Source organism: Echinops telfairi, unplaced genomic scaffold, assembly GCF_000313985.2.
Source record: "Echinops telfairi isolate 266 unplaced genomic scaffold, ASM31398v2 ScPeMD7_31;HRSCAF=116, whole genome shotgun sequence".
Classification (NCBI taxonomy): Eukaryota; Metazoa; Chordata; class Mammalia; order Afrosoricida; family Tenrecidae; genus Echinops; species Echinops telfairi.
Window position 1 is genome coordinate 60,743,094 of NW_022103928.1, and position 17,203 is coordinate 60,760,296.

Genomic DNA, 17,203 nt, shown 5'->3' on the forward strand with positions numbered 1-17,203 from the left:
CAATTGCAGCTTAACATGCCTAACCACTGCACCACCATTGTTCCTCCTAGAGCGGTGAACAGCAACTTCCATGCCACCCTGGACACACAGTTGCGCAGACTCAAGCCCTGCCTGAAGAAAGACGTTCACCTAGTGGACAGAGGACTGGGCTCCCGGCTTACAGCTGTGGAGAGGCTGAGAAAGCAATGGTGGCAGCACTTAACCACTGCATCCCCAAGGCTCTTTGGCTTTAGTGGAACAGTCACAAAGCAGCCATTTTTGAATCCGAGAGTCACGGATTCAAGTAGTCACCTATAAGTCCCGTTTTCGATCTGGAGAAATGCCATCTCACACGGACGAGAAACTGTCACTCTTCTCAGCTCTCTGACAGCTTGTTTCGAAATCCTGAGATTGAAAGTTCTAAATGCCGAAGAACTGCTTGGCAAGCTGAGGAAGGGGTTGACAGAGACTGTGCTACAGCTGGATTAGTGCCTCCCATTTAAGGAATTAGAAAGGCGCCTTCATCCTACTTTTTGAAAGTAAGTCCTTCTGAGACATGATGGAACTTGGAAATGGTCGCTTAATCTATTGAGTACATGATTGGCTCAAATCTCACCTTAAAGGGGCTTTATTTTCAAAGTCAAAAGCAATTTATTAATTTTTTTAGGAAGTGCTGTGTCTTTTCATCCATCTTGGAGACCCTGAATGGTGTCAACAGTTAACATACTTGCCTACTAACCAAAAGGGTGGCATTTTGACTCTACCCAAGGGTGCCTTAGAAGAAAACAAAACAAAACCCCAGGCATTGAGAAGCCAACCATTGTACTCTTGACACCCAGGGCGTTCCCATGAGTCTGAGCCAGCCCAACATCGTGTTGTTTTTCATTCCATGGTAAGTTGTAGTCACTGAGCTTAGCACGAGGAACTCCATTTAGCTTTCAGCTGCCTTTAACCCCTGCTAGCAGTTAGCCCCCTTCTCCTCCTCCCTCTCCTGCCTCTCCCAACAAGACCCTGACTCTTCCAGGCATCCCCAAACCCTGCCTGCCCTGTTAGCAAGAAATGTACACTCTCTTGTAAAACCTTGAATTAGCACCTGCAACTGTGCTGTTCCCCGCAACCCTGTCACCCTGCCAACCTGATAAAAATATCACGACTAGAATGTAAGAAGCATGGAATTTCTCTCTTCTGGATCAAGAGGCTTCCAGGTGCTAGCCTACTCTCAGTCCAGCTGGTTCATGAAGGCTTTAATGACTCATCTAGTGGTGTGGTTGATCTGGCCGGTCCAGCAGAGGTGCCGAGTGTGAGACCAGATTCCTCGCTTTCCTCGGGCCTTCCCAACCTTCCCGAGGAGGTCCACCCCATTACGGTAAAGAACCTGAGTCAAGAACATGTATCAGCATGAATTATTTATTGCATCCTCTCCAGGCTCATACACTGGTGCACTTGGCCTGTCCCCCCGGAGAGCTGGAGGCAGGGGAGGCGGGAGGCAGGCGGTAAGTGTAAGATGTGAACGCAGGTTGCGCAGGGGCCATCCTCATGCACCCCTCATGCTCGCCCTCGCATTCAGGAAGCCTGCTCTTGGTCTGTTAAACCACTCTGGGCAGGAAGAAGCCGGGCTGAGACAAGAACCCACAATTCTCCTTTGGTCAGCCCAGCAACTCCTTTCTAGTCCTTTCTCCAGCTTTCTCATTCCTGGTCCTGTGGGCCGAGGGAGGTGTGGGGAGCTAAGAAGCTCTACAGCTAGCGGCTGGCTTGTGAACTCTGAGGCTAAGCAGAGGGCTCCCAGTTTAATTCTTGGTGGGGAGGCCTCGAAAGACTGGCGCCTTTACTGCAGTATCTTCAAACAGGTTGGGATGAGGGACAAGGCTTTGCCTTTGGGGTTCTGCCCTTCCTCTGTGGCATCCAGGAGTTGCTGCATGTAACAGGAGGTGCCAAGCAGCATGTGGCCCGTGGCCTGCATGCCGAAGAGTGCCCAGCGAAGAGCTTCCCTGGGGGGTGGGGTGGAAAGAGAGGCACCAGGTTACATGATGAAGACTACCCGGCCCACATCCCCTTCAATGCCTCCACCCTCATCCTCCCGGAACCCTGATGGGAATAGTGGGTTACACTCCTCAGCAGAAAGAGGAGGCTGCCTGCTCCCTACAGATTCCCAGTCTCGGAAACCCCCAAAGGAGCAGTTCTACTCTGTCTTCTAGGGTTGCTGTGAGTCAGAATCGATCGAAAGGCAGGGAGTTTGGTTTGGTTTTTCATCCTTAGCCTGGCCTGGAGAAAATGGTTTTATGTTGGCCATTTGCCTCAGCAAGGAAATGTGGTATGTAAAGTGCAGATCAGAAGGCGCCGGGCCTGAGCAAAAGGCAAAGGTCTGTAGGCATTGTGTGCAATCCTGAGATAATGCAGATGTTGGGAACCTCCTCGCTTTCTCCTGCAAAACTCAACTCCATTTAACAAGGCTTTCCTTCCTTTCCTTCTTTCTTTTTGAAGATTCCCTAGGAGCAGGCAGATCAGCTCACAAGACACGTCTCTCTGCCCTTCATGACACGCAGGCCTTTCCAAGTCGCTGGAACTTAGCAATGCCTGCCAGAGTTGGCTAGAGGCCCGCCCCGCCTCTCTGGAGCTCTGTGGCCTGGGAATAATTCACGCTCCTCGGCCTACATGGCTGCAGTCCCCTAATGGGATAAAACTGTTCTCAAAGCTCACTGTAGCAGGGAGGTTTGGGAAGCACCAACATAATAGAATTGGTTTATGATTTAACATACTGCTGTGCTTCCTGTGATATTTAAAAGTTGAAGCGACTTTTTTGAATAAAAAAGTGGTGGGGGGGAGTTGATTACAGAATACAAATGATTCTTGTTTGAAGACATGCAAATAAATTCTACGCTATAGAGGGGTAATTGATTCCCATCCCTCCTGCTCCCTTGGAAACATCGAGTTTTAGACACTCATAAATTTTAGCATTCTTGATGTAACTATGGGCACGTAGGAATTGGAATTTCCCTCTGAACAGGCTGAACGTTCTTACTGGTTCTTTTATCAATTCGTTACATTTTGATATGTGCCCATTGAAAAAAGAACTTGATTAGATGATCAGTTAGGGAAATTTTACTATTTGAGGGTAAAGAGAAACACGTTGCTATGGGGACGATGACCCCCGCCCCATCACCAGCTGCTGTGGAGCAAATTCTGACTCCTGGAGACCCAGGTGTTACCGACTGTGACCTCTAGAAAGCAGGTGGTCATGCTCCTCCTCGAGGAGCCTGTGGGTGGGCTCAGACGCTAACCTTCTGTTCATGCTCAAGCGCTTAACCACGTGCCACATGGGAAATGTCGCTGTCACAGCAGGCGTTGATAAAAACTAATTCTATCAATCAATAAGTAAAATTACACACATTCCACTACCATAAAAAAAAAGTATAGGAGATGGTAAGTCTAAAGTCTAGGTTTAGTTAGCTGTCATTCTCCTTATTAATCAGTGCATTTCTCTAAACAACATGTAACAGGGAGCGTAGGCTTAGGAAAGGCACCCTGAGAAGAAACAAAGCCCACATGGGAGAAGCACACCAGCCTGTGTGATCATGAGGGGTCAATGGGATCGGGTCTCAGGCATCAAAGACCCAAAACAAAACAAAATCATATCGATGTGAATGAGGAGATGGGCAGAGTGGAGACCCAGAGCCCATCAGTAGTCAATTGGATACCCCCTGTCAAAAGGGCCACATGGAAGAGACGAACCAGTCAAGGTGCAGTATAGCACCGATGAAACACACAACCTTCCTCTAGTTCTTTAATGCTTCCTCCCGCCAGTATTATGACCCCATTTCTATCTTACAAATTTGGCTAGACCAGAACATGTATAGTGGTACAGATAAGAGATGAAAACACACGGAATCCACGTTAGATAAACCCCTCAGGACCAATAAGGAGAGTAGTGATATTAGGAGGGGAAAGGGAAGGGGGAATGGGGGTAAGGGGAAACGGATCACAATAATGGATATATGGGTCCCCCCTCCCAGGGGAATGGACAACAGAAAAGTGGGTGAAGCGAGACAGCAGTCAGTGTAAGACATGAAAAAAAAAGAATAATTTATAAATTATTGGGGGTTCATGTGGGAGGCAAGGTGGGAGAGGGAGGGAAAAAAATAAGGAGCTGATACCAAGGGCTCAAGTAGAAAGAAAATGTTTTGAAAAGGATGATGACAACATATGTACAGATGTGCTTGACACAATGGATATATGTATGGATGTGATAAGAGCTGTAAGAGGCCCTAATAAAATAACATTAAAAAAAAAAAAAGAAGAAGGGCATTCTAGTGGTATAGTGGTTATTCGGGGGGCTGCGAACTGCAAGGTCAGCAGTTTGAAACCACGAGCCACTCCTCGGGAGAAAGAGGAGGCTTTCTACTCTTCTGAAGAATTACAGTCTCGGAAACCCACAGGGGCAGTTGTATCCTGTCTTAGAGGGTCCCTATGGGTCAGAATTCACAATCTGTTCTGGATTTGAATAGGCTTAAGCCATCACATTCAATTTTAAAAGTTGCAAAAACAAAATCTCACCAGGTTCCACCAGAAGTGGAACCTAGTCCCCTCTAGGACAAAGTATTATAATACAAAGCACTTAGTGAAGTCATTAAAGGTTTAGACAAACACTGTTACCATCCCTTAGACAGCAGCTGTGCTTGTGAGCAGACAGGGGCTCTTCCTCTGCCACCCACCCATCCCATCTTCAGCTCAGCCCAGTCCACTCACTTCATGACGCGTGAGGCTCCGTAGCAGTGAAGATCGTAGGAAAGGGAGTAGGTGCCATAGAGAGTCACTTTTGTGTTCAGGCAGCCAATGAAGTCCTGCGGGTTGGTCTTGTACAAGTCAAAGGTCACGCAGGCCACGTCTATCTTCTTCGCAGGCATATTCGAGAGGGAGAGCTGGTACCTAGCCCCCTGCGTCAGACAAGCATGCGGTTGTCTCCCTGCAAGGGTTCCTCCCAGGTGGTCAATTGCTCCCCCACAGGTAGACTCCCGCACCCCACCTGCTCCGATGGGAATTGCCATTTCTGCCCCTTGTGGAGCACCATGAACACCGTGCCCTCTGAGAGGGTCTGGAAGTACTCTTCGGTCTCTACGATTGTGCCGTCTTCCTCCAGCACCAGGGAAAAGGGCTTGTCTGCCAGCGCCAGGGTGTCCCAGACCTAGGGAATAAGGTCAGCGTTGTTTCTGTCATTCCCATGGAGCTGCGATGGGTAGAACCATATCACCTCAGTGGCCCGGGCAAAGCTTAGCCTAGCAGAGAACAGAGGACCAGACTCTGCTGTGGGGTCACTATCCAAAGGCTTTGTCATGCATGGCACGTCTAGGTGCCTGTGTTATGGACAATATCTTAACAGCACCGTCCAAAAAAGATATGATAATAAACAAGCAAACCACTGCAGCCAAGTCAATTCCAACTCACAGTGACCTTGCAGGGCAGACTAGAATCACTTCCTAGGGTTTCTGAGGCTGTAAGTCTTTATAGGAGCAGAAAGCCTCATCATTCTTCTTTGGAGCAGCTGGTAGATTTGAACTGCTTTCAATTAGCAGCCAAATATATAACCCACTATGCCACCAGTGCTCTGAAGATTTAATCTATCTATCTATATATAATTTTTAATTGGGAGGTCATGCACATACCACACTTTTTACCATTTTTAAAAAATTAAATACTTTTATTGGGGGCTCTTTCATCTCTTATCACAATCCATACATTCATCCATTGTGTCAAGCACATTTGCATGTATGCTGCCATCATCATCATCATTTTCTTTCTTTTTTCCATCATCATTTTCAAAGCATTTTCTTTTTACTTGAGCCCTTGATATCAGCGCCTCATTTTTCCCACCCTCCCTCACGAACCCTTGATAAGTTACACATTATTATTTTCATATCTTATATCATCCTCTGTCACCCTTCACCCACTTTTCCATTGTTCATCCCCCGGGCGGGGGTTATAATTGATCCTTGTGATCAATTCCCATTTTCTCCGCCCACTTTCCCCTAATCCTCCTGGTATCTCTGTTCTTCTTGTTAGCCCTGAGGGGTTCATCTGTCCTGCATTCCTTGTGTTGGGGCTCTTATCTGTAGCAGGGTGCATGTTCTGGTCTAATCTGATTTGTAAGGTAGAATTGAGGTCATGATAGTGGGGGGGACTACTTACCATTTTAAAGTGTACAATTCAATATCTTTTCATATATTCCCAAGTTGTGCATTTTCTCACTCCAAAAAGAGAACCCAAGTCCATGAGCAGCCACTCCCATGCCCTCTCTCTCCAGCCCCTGCCAACCACTGATTTGCTTTCTGTAATGCTTAAAGGAACCCTGGTGGTGCTGTTGGCTCAGTGCTGGACTGCTTATCTCAAGGGCAGCAGTTCGATTCCACCAGCAGCCCCATGGGAGAACGATGAGGCCATGACGTTCTGGCCTTGGAAACCCTCTCTAGGGCTGCTCCGAGCCAGAATCAACTCGATGGCAGTGGGCTCAGTCTGGGGTTTGGATTTGCTTAGGCTGAGCATGTCATAGAAATAGAATCACTCAACATATGCCCTTCAGTGTCTGGCCCCTTTCACCTGGTGTAGTGTTTTCAAGGTTCATCCATCCATGGGCCCTAGGTGGCAAAACTGTACTGCGTTCAAACTGTACTGTACCAGAACCCTTTGGTTCAAGAAACAAGAAACATAATCTAGCAAAGTCAGAGCCTCCAAAAGGGCAGGAAATTGGCCCCTTGGAAGGATAAATCTGTTAAAGTGGGGGAGGAAGTCTAGACCACGGGTCAGAACAACCCAAAACTCACTGCCATTGAGTCAATTCCAACCCACAGCAACTTTTTAGGACAGAGTAGAACTGCTCTTGTGGGTTTCCAAAGCGGTAAATTTTATGAGAGTAAAGCCTCATCTTTCTCCCATAGAGCGGCTAAGGGTTTCGAACTGCTGACCTTGCAATTAGCAGCCTAACCTGAAATGCACTATGCCACCTGGGCTACTTGAATATGAAGTTAGGTCCGTTTATATCTTTATGCTTTAAACAGACTAATAAATGGAAGTTTAACTCAAACATTTGACCTGTGCTAGGCATCTAGTGGTACGGTCCAGGTGAGGAGTTTCCACCCCTGTGGAACTGATAAACCAATTGGGGAGTGACACACAGGCCCCATGACTAATACAGACCAAGAGTAGAAAAGGCTGTAGGAGGGCCAGAGGGAAACGCCACTCGCAGCTGCTGGGGACAGGGGATGAAGGTGGGGGAGCCTGGCGGTCTTGCCAGCTGTGAGCATCACCCACGGTAACTGTACTACCTTGTTTTCTACCTCTGGAAATTTACCGATTTATCGTTTCAAGATAGTCTTCGTTATTAGCAAAGTTTTACATAGAAAGCCGATGTGGAAGAAGACAGATGTAGAGTCCTAGGGAGCGTTCACACATTCACTCTGCGTTTAAGTGAAAGGTTTTGGAAGTGTCTGTCCGCCTATCCACAGGTGCCTAGCAATCGTCTTTCCAGAAGCAGCTGTGGAAACACTCAGGAGCATAGTTCTGCTCTGACAAGCTCAGCTCCACAGCAACCGTTTCTGTTGGTTGTTTTTGGTTTGGGATCCCCTCCTCCCACCTGCCTCCCACCTCTTCCACCTGAATGTAGGAGATGGGGAAGGGGATTTCGAAAAGCTTGCTCAGTTCTCCAACTTCCAAACAATTCTAAGTTTAAGAACTACGGGGAAACAAGAACTTAAGAGCAAGAAGATCACGCTCTGCAAAAAGAAGGACACTGGTGATTGACAGAATACTGCCCTTATCCTGTCACCAGACAGACATCACTAATCAATGGTGCTCTCTCTCCTCCCGGCAGGCACTACCAATCCAAACCATCCGACCCATGAAGCCACCCTTGCTGAGCTCCCTGGGGACCCAGCCCCCCTCACCTTGTGAAGGAGGTCCTCCAGGCTGTGCGCCATGATGCCTTTGCGCACGCTCCGGTCAGCATTGCTCACTCGGTAAGGCCGGGCTCTGGGGGCTTCAGGGCTGGGCTCTGACAGCTGCTGAGTCACCACGGAAGTGCTCATTGCCACATACCTGGTGGCCACATACGTACAGGGAGGTTTGAAACAGCAGGAAGAGTCACCTGCTGCCTCCAACTACCCCCTCCCCGCTGCCAGTGCCAGGCACTTCACCACCCCACCCCACCCCACCCCACCCATCGGCCAGCCTCCTGGTGACCACGAGACTCCTCTATCCCGCACCGTGCCTGCTCTAGCTATTCCTACTGGAAATCCAGCCACCTGTCACTGCCATCAGGTCCATGTCGACCCAAAGCCACCTTAGGACCGAGTAGAACTGTCCCCGTGGGTTTCTGAGACTGCCAATCATTACAGACTAGAAGAGTAGGAAGCCTCATCCCCCCCACCATCTCCCCCACCCCCATCATTATGTCTCAAACTTTTTTTTTTTAAACATTTTATTAGGGGCTCATACAACTGTTATCGCAATCCATATACACATCAATTGTGTAAAGCGCATTTGTACATCATTCTCAAAACATTTTCTCTCCACTTAAACCCCCGACATTAGGTCCTCATTTTTCCCCTCCCTCCCCGCTCCCCCCTCCCTCATGAGCCCTTGTTAGTTTATAAATTGTTATTTTGTCATATATTGCCCTGTCTGACGTCTCCCTTCACCCACTTTTCTGTTGTGCGTCCCCCAGGGAGGAGGTCACATATAGTTCCTTGTAATCGGTTCCCTCTTTCCTACCCACTCTCCCTCTATGTCTCAAACTTTAATGGGCATATAAATCCACTGGAAATCTTGTTCGGATACAGATTCTGGCTGGTGTGGTAGGTCTGGGGTGGGACCTGAGAACCTGCATTTCCAAGAAGCTCCCTCTAGTGCAGCTGGGCCCCAGATCCCACAAGATCTTGCAAGGTGCTAGAAGGTCCACCCCACACCCCTCAATCAGTACTTTTGCTAGCGTGGTCTCACTCCTACCACCTGTAAAGTGGGTAGAAGTGATGAAGCCTGAAGTTTCACTGAAGGTAGGAGCTCTGAGGTAGACAAGGTAGAGGCAGACCAGTGAAGGGAACCTAGTGTGGGGTCAGGTAGGCCCAAGCTCAAACCCTGACCCAGCTGTCAATTTGCTATGTAAATAAGAGCACCTACTCTATGCTTGAGTTTCTTCATCTATGGACCGAGCACACTAACCTGTACTTCCCAGAGTTGCTGTGAGGCTTGTTATTAAGTATGAGGAATAATGTCCAGCCTCTGTCTACTCAATGTGAGCCCAGGAGAATGTCTAACCCTGACCAGGCTCTTCTCAAAATTATAGACTGTCAGGCCCACACCAGAACTCCTGAATCGAACCTACATTTTCATAAGATCCATGGGTGATCTATAGGCTATTATATTTAGCTGAGGCCTGGTCTATAGCTTATAGGTAGCTCTACGCCCCTTCCACCCTGACTCTCCTCACCTTGAGAGGGATTTGGGGTTGAGAAGGCTGAGGGATTTCATGGCGAATTCCATCCTTGTCAACTGGATTGTTTTGGACCTGTGCAGGAAGCAGAAATGGCTCAGGAGGGTAGGAGCAGAAGGGTTCTCTCATATCATTTGACACCGTATGACCCATTCCATCCAGAAAGCCGCCTCCCTGGTCCTTGCCACACGCACTTTCCCCTCACCAACCCCATACACACCAGCTGTGAAGAGCCAGAGACCCCCCTCCACCCTCAAACTCAGGGCCTTTCCGCCAGCCCCACTCACTGCATGTCTCTCTGACCCTGGCTCAGTCACACTGGTCACAAGCCCCAGCCTGGCGCTGAAGAGGCCCTGCCTGGTTGTTCCTGTCCCTGGGGACAGAGTCCACATCACGCTGGCAAGAGGAGGCCCCGGCAGAGATGAGTCACAAACTTGTAAAAGATTGAATTGTGTCCCCCAAAGTATGTGTTAAAGTCCTAACTTCTGATGCCTGTGGTTCGAATCCCACTGGGGAATGGGCTCCCTTCGTTACATTCCTGAAACAGGCTTAGTGCAGGGTGTCTCTTGCGTCCGTCTCTTTAGATAGAATAGAAATTAAGCAAAAGGGGGAGCAGAGATGGGAGAATAGAGATACCAAGCTATGGGAAGACGTCCCAGGAGCAGAGATCAGAGAGACCAGGACCTTTCTCTGTAGAGGCCACAGAGAGAGAAAGCTTCCCCCTGAATTCAAACGTCCAGACTTCTAAATGGTGAGAAAATCATTTTGTTTGTCCAAGTCACACATCGATAGGATTTCTGTGAGAGCAGCACCAGGTAAGCTGTGGGGGAAGCCAGCCCCCCACAACTAATCACGGGTTCAGTAGGCGCAATTGTACGGTTAAGATATATAAAGATTATAGTAAAGTCATAGAGAAATAGGAGAGATGGGAGAGAGAGAGAGTACAACAAAGAAGTCAGACACATTTCATGGTAGCATGCTCACCTCAGCTCCTCTTGGTGGTCCACGTGGAGGTGGGAGATGAATGGGCAGGAGAGGGAGCATGAGGTTTTATTTCTAACCAAAGCTTCTATATCTTTGGGGGGCATGCAAGCCCTCTGATTATAGGTAACAATCTATGTCATATGAAGGGGTTGTAACATAGGCAATACAAGCAACAGGAGGGGGATGACCTAGGGTTGTACACGCAATAGTACAGGGAGGGAATGGGGCACATATGTGGCAAGATGAGCGGACCCGAGACTCAACATAGTAGCCTAACCTTAGCCATCGTGAGTGGTCCTGGGCTTGCTTTTGGGCACTCCTTCAAGGGAACAACATCAGAAGGGAGTGGGCCTTACTTAGGGTGAGTCAGGCTATACAGTCTGGTTGCTCTAGATGGCTGATACCTTTAAGGAGAATAACCTCTGACCTACTTTCATTGACCTAGTGTACAGTCATTTACCATGTGTAGCAAGCAGCGTCTTGGGTTTGGCATAAATTTGTGGGAGACAACTTGGGAGAAATCTTTCTGTATCCCACAGTAACCAACACAGCACTCACATTGCTGGGGACACCATTCCCTACAATCCTGAGACCTCCCCAAGCTAGGACAGCCCCAGTCCACACCCGGCAGCCTGCTTGGGCCTGTTCTCTCCCTTGGGTCCTTGAGCAATGAGCCTCTCCCAAGGCTCCCCACTGGCCCAGAGAACTTAATGCGATGGTGGAAAGAGTCTTTGTCTATACTCTCTAAGACCATTGCTCCAAGCCACCTGTGACCACTGAACACTTGAAATGTCACTAAGGAGCTGATTTTTGTTGTTGGCCCCCAGTTTCAATAACCACCATGACTTGCAGCTAGCATCTAGTGGTGACCATACTGTCCAGTGGATAGACCTGATTTCACCTGTCACCATTTTTGCTCCTAAGCCTCTTCCCTCCATCTCTTCCAAGACAGCTCTGGTGGTTCCTTCTCCAGCCTTCCATGTCTGTCCTTCTCTGGCTGGGATTAAACATTCACATCCTGAAGCCCCTGTCTCACCCTCCCTCGGGGGAAAGGTCAAATGGCTCACAGAGGCACCTCTCCACCAGGCCCTTCCTGGACAACCGCCCTTCAACTCTCTGCCTGCTCTAGCCCCCGGTCTCCAGGGAGTACCCCTCAGTGTTCTCTCTGTCCATGGCCCCCAGCCCAGGGAGGGCACACCAGACAAGGGACTCAGGGGTCACCACGGACTGAAAGGCCCCTTCAGTCAGGTACAGTCACTTTCTCCTTCTGAAAATGTGGGGTCTCTGCCGGCCAACCCCCACAGAGGCCAAAAAGCCCTCTCCCCTCAGTGCTACTAAGAATGTTAAGTTCTGGTCTCACTCCCCATCCCTCAAAAAACTCCACCAAGTCCCACCTCATCTGCTCTCCAGGAGGTCTCCCCTCACCACCACCACCCCCCAAAAAATCCTTACCTCCCCCTTACCGCCTCCTTGCAATACTGCCCTGCTCAGCGCAGCCCTCCCTCCATTTTATTTCCAGCTCCCAGTGAAGCCCCTCCCCCCCGTCTCCTGCCCAGCTGGGGAAAAGAGCAGGGACTGAGCTTACCCGCTCACCCACCAGGGAATGCAAGTCAGCTTTCAAGCCTTGACTTCCAGAAAAGGCTGAAAGGAGGGGAGGGGGCATGTTTCGAAAGCTTTGCACAAGGGTTTGGCCCAAGACGTAGTGCCAAGTACAGAGGGCACCAGAGACGGGCAAATCAGGGTGGTAGTCCCAGCTCCACCCCCTGTTGGCTCTTTGAGCCTTATCTCTATGGGCACCAGGGGCTCTCTGTGTAACAGGGATAATGATTCCTGGGTTTTTTTGGGGGGCGGATTAGGGATAAGAAAAGTCAATGGCTTTGCAGCATGGTCACTCATAGGTGAGAGCAATTATTGGTCTGATTGAGAACATCATTCCTAAATCTAACCATTTCTGTCTCATTGAACTGCGCAGTGGTTAAGAGTATGCATTCTACACCTAGCAATTCCACGCCTTGTTAGAGACTCGGGAGAAATGCACCATTGTCTTAAAGTCTAGCTATTTGTCTTCTTGTCTCTTCACCGTGCTCCTTTTCAAATCCCCCTTTCTGGGGGAATGGCCCCTGGAATTTCAAAAGGCTGGTTTCTTACCACTCAGAATTGCCGTAGTTTGAAAGCGGCTGTCTTCTGCGACCCTCTCATGACACAGACCAATCTAGCCCTCCAGCCGCTTGCTGTCACGCTGCCCTGTTATGTCACCCAAACATCACTATCTGAGATGATTTTATTGACGTCCAACGTGTGCTCGGTGTCCCATGACCGGGCCAATGGATGACTCAGAAGCAGGCTGGCCCTGCCTACCTCCGGGAAAGCAGACCTGAGGCACAAAGGGAACCACGAACCAAAGCCCAAGAGTGTCGAGGGAGAAGACGTCTTCACCGTGCTTAGAAAAAGAAGATGATTTTGCCTCCACTGGGATTTGTGAATTCAGTCGGCGTTTCTTAAGGTTTTACCCGGTGCTAGATAAAGGAGGTCCTAGGGCAAGAGACGACTTGATTCTTCTTCCTGTCTCTGGGGAGCTCACATTCTGGTTGGGGAGGCAAGTGCCTGAGTGTGGGTCTTTAACCGCTGAGGTGCAGGAAAGCACTTTGAGCTATTTGGGAGATGGAGAATGGCCCTGGTTATGATTCAAAATTGCAAAGTCATAAAACAAGACGGATTCATCTAATTTAAAGTATTTAAAAATATTCCACATGTTAAACTTGTAACACCATGAGCAAAGCCAAAAGACATACAGTCGGTAGGGAAACAGATCGCATGTAATATTACAGACAAGGTGGGATGAGCCTCTGAAAGAACACCTTATGAAAAACAGCCGAGCTCTGTCTGAGGAGCTGCTCAGGTTGGAAGAACTCAGAATACAACTGGGGAAGGGCTGCCTCCTCAACACAGAGTTGACTCTAATGACATGGATAAAGCAAAACATTGGGGACCTGCATTTGCTAATGGGGCACCACTCAAAATTGAGAAGAAAGCTGCAAACAGCCATTAAGAACCAGAACATGAAATGTATGAACTACGCAGCTAGGAAAATTGTCAAAATCTAGGAAGTTGTCAAAAACAAAATGGATAGGATGTATAAAGATCAGTATCCTAGGCATGTGTGGCCGTTACATCATCTGTTGTCAATTTGAGAGGATTAAGAGTGAAGGGGTGAGTGGAGACCCAAAACCCATTTGTAGGCCACTGGAGATCCCCTTGCAGAGGGGCCTCGGGGAGGAGATGAGCCAGTCAGGGTGCGATGTAGCAATGGTGAAAAATACAACTTTCCTCTGGTTCCTAAATGCTTCCTCCCCGCCCCCACTATCATGGTCCGAATTCTACCTTGTAAGTCTGGCTAGACCAGAGGATGTACACTGGTGCAAGTGGGAACTGGAAACACAGGGAATCCAGGCCGGATGATCCCTTCAGGACCAGGGGTGTGAGTGGCGATACTGGGAGGGTAGAGGGAGGGTGGGTTGGAAAGAGGGAACTGATTACAAGAAACTATATGTGACCTCCTTCCTGGGGGACGGACAACAGAAAAGTGGGTGAAGGGAGACGTCAGACAGGGCAAGACATGACAAAATAATAATTTATAAATTATCAAGGGTTCATGAGGGAGGGGGGAGCGGGGAGGGAGGGGGAAAATGAGGACCTAATGCCGGGGGGCTTAAGTGGAGAGGAAATGTTTTGAGAATGATGAGGGCAATGAATGTACAAATGTGCTTTACACAATTGATGTATGTATGGATTGTGATGAGTTGTATGAGCTCCTAATAAAATGATTTAAAAAAAGAGTGAAGGGGTGGAGTTTAGCCTGTCAATCAGGTCACAGCTTGATGACCTCATTTGGAGGCACTACAGAGATAAATAGCTCGCTGGAGGCGGGACCCACGCTCACACCCTGGGAGACATTGCAGCTGACAAGACACATGGAGCTTTGCTAGTGCCCTGAGCTGGAGAAGCCACGTAGAGACTCCTGCCAATGCCGAGATGTTTACAATGCCACTGGATCCACAAGACTTCTCACCCACTGGCCTGTGATCTTCCTGCATTCGGCGTCATTGCATGTGTTTGGTGAGTCTGAAGGGGACTTTGATCAATCGTTTTGCTCCTCTGAAGAATGTCTAAGGACCATGGTCTTGGGGCTTTCACCGGTCTGTACCTTACAAGGAAGCCTGGGCATAGCTAATTTTGAGTTTTGTTCCACGTCTTTCTCCCACTCTATCCAGGGGCTTCTAATGCCATTCCTTTCGGAACAGTGGGTGCTAGTAGCCACACAGCATCAGCTAGTTCTTCTGGTCTTAAGGTTGGGGAAACAGATGCTCACTTGGCCCGTTGGGCCGTCAGACGGTTTCCATGTGTCTTCAGTGTTCTTCACTCGTCTTTCCTTTGCTGAGGGAGAGACCTGCAGGCTGCACCTCTTTGATGGTCACTGATGTGCTTTTAAGACCCCAGTCATTACTCACCAAAATAGGATGTAGACTTTGTGCATTGCATTATGCAGTCGAGCTTGGTGTCTCCTGAGACTATGGTCCAGAGCCCCTAACTCAGCAATTCATCCTCTGAAGGTGCCTGGTTATGCCAAAGACGCTTTTATAACGTTGACCCCTGTATGCTCCACCACTTCCGTGGATATAATTGCAGCAAATTTCCTTTGTCAAACACACACATGCACAGACACACATTTCCACTCTCCCTCTCATACTTACTCAGTCCTTAGTGTAACCCAAGCATCTACTTGTGGGTCACTGGTGTTGCGGATTGTAGATGTACGAGTATTTACCTCTACTGTCTTTAATGCTTGCACCGCTCATACTGCCCTTTCTTGCCTCCATCATTCTTTGCCAACCTCCCTCTCATTGCATACAACCCTACTCTTCACCTAAGTTCTTTAAATCTACTTGACTTGGCAGGGCTCTTTTTTCTTTCAGGGCTTTATATATGTCATCCCGTTGCCTTTTTTCCTGCATGGTTTCTGCTAATAAGAACGTGGTCTTCCTGCCTGTGCTTGAGAGGTAACTGTTTCTCCCAAGTGGCTCTCAGGATGATTTCCTTGTTCTGGTTTTGGAGAGTTTCATTGTGATGTGTCTTGGTGATTTTATTTTGGGATCTATCCGGTTTGGGGTTCATTCAGTTTCTTTCTTTTTTGCACTTATTTTTTTAAATCATTTTATTGGGGCTCATACAGCTCTTATCACAATCCATCCATCCATCCATTGTGTCAGGTTCATTTGTACATATGTTGCCATCATCATTTTCAAAACATTTTCTTACTACTTGAGCGTTTGGTATCAGCTCATTTTCCCCCTCCCTCACAAACCCCTGATAATTTATAAATCATTATTTTTTCATGTCTTACACTGACCGATGTCTCCTTTTACCCACTTTTCTGCTGTCTGTCCCCCAGGGCATTCAGTTTCTTGAATGCACATATTTTTGTCTTTCATGATGTTAGGGAAGTTTTTTTATTTTTTAAAAATCATTTTATTGGGAGCTCTTACAGATATCATAACATTTCATATTTCAATCACATCAAGTAACATTGAACAAGTGCTACCACAGTCACTTTCAAAACATTTTCTTTCTTTTTGAACTCCTTAACATTAGCTCCTCTTTACCCCCTGCCCCCCAGGGAACCCTTATTATTATATTATTTTATATATTACTATTATTAGTTTGCTGTATCTTACATTATCCAATGTATCCATCACCTACCATTCTGTTCATCGTTCCCCTCGCTTGGGGGATGGAGTGGGGTGGAATTTTATTCCAACAACTCTTCGACAATTTTGTTTGTGCCTTTTTAGGTCTCTTTCTGTTCTAAGATTCCAATTACATGGAAGTTATTCCTCTTGATTCTGCCCCACGTAATTCTTAGCCTTTCTTCAAGTGTCCTTGTTCTTTCTGATTTCTCCTCTAGCAGACTCGGACGGAGAGACTTGTCTTCCAGCTCACTAAATTCAGCCACCCATTGATTCAGTTCTACTTCCTTGCCCTTTCGATGTATTATCTATTCCTGAAATCTGAGTATTAATCTTCTGAATTCCTATTTGCTATTTTCATGTCTCTTTCAATGTTTCATTTATTTTGTGCAGGAACAGGAAGTAATGTCCCTGAAATGGCCACACTTCAACTAAGCAGGCTCTCCTTGTGTGTCCATCTACTCACCTGGGTGCTGCCCTTCCCCCAGGGACAGCCACCACCACACCACAGCACAGTCAGAGCCATTGGGAATGCTTCCTGCTCACTCCTCTTTAAAATCTGAATAGCGGAAAACTGAGGACCTGATGCCAGGGCCTTAAGTGGAGAGCAAATGTTTTGAGAATGACGAGGGCAATGAATGTACAAATGTGCTTCACACAATTGATGTGTGTATGGATTGTGATAAGAGTCGTGTGAGCCCCTAATAAAATGATTAAAAAAAGAAAAAAATAAAGCGAACAAATAACAAAACAAAAATTTTTAAAAATCTGAATAGTATGGATTTAACAAGAAATCTCACATTTTGGACATGAGTTTGGGGTATTTGTATCATGGTGTTAATGGTTTCAAGTAGCCCACTTCATTCCAACGATAAAAAGATCCTCCAGTGCAGCTGTGTCAATTTAGTGCCTGCCCCACCCATGGCTGGCACTGGCCCAAAAGGCTGCCACAGAGACTCTGTAACCCATGGGCCCTGTTCCTCTCTGCTGAGCTCAGGGATAAATTTTGTTACAGACATTG

At 47.8% G+C, this 17,203-nt stretch overlaps 2 protein-coding genes and 1 non-coding gene across 3 annotated transcripts in view; 2 read left to right on the forward strand and 1 right to left on the reverse strand.

Moving 5' to 3' along the window:
• Positions 1-7,959, forward strand: part of TTLL3 (tubulin tyrosine ligase like 3) — a 42,563-nt gene extending 34,604 nt beyond the window's left edge. Inside the window, exon 12 of the mRNA XM_045290056.1 lies at positions 7,838-7,959. Coding sequence (XP_045145991.1) covers positions 7,838-7,945 — 108 coding nt within the window. The 3' untranslated portion in view covers positions 7,946-7,959. The remainder of the gene's footprint in view (positions 1-7,837) is intronic.
• Positions 1,369-9,788, reverse strand: CIDEC (cell death inducing DFFA like effector c). Its single transcript, XM_045290057.1, has 6 exons — positions 9,742-9,788; positions 9,452-9,529; positions 7,911-8,076; positions 5,000-5,158; positions 4,723-4,910; positions 1,369-1,967 (listed from the first exon to the last, which is right to left on the reverse strand). The coding sequence occupies exons 1-6, from the start codon at positions 9,744-9,746 to the stop codon at positions 1,805-1,807; spliced, it is 759 nt and encodes a 252-aa protein (XP_045145992.1). The 5' UTR covers positions 9,747-9,788; the 3' UTR covers positions 1,369-1,804.
• Positions 9,789-17,070: 7,282 nt separating this feature from the next.
• LOC115869577 lies at positions 17,071-17,203 on the forward strand. Its single transcript, XR_004046249.1, has one exon. It is a non-coding gene; the product is annotated as a small nucleolar RNA SNORA5 (small nucleolar RNA).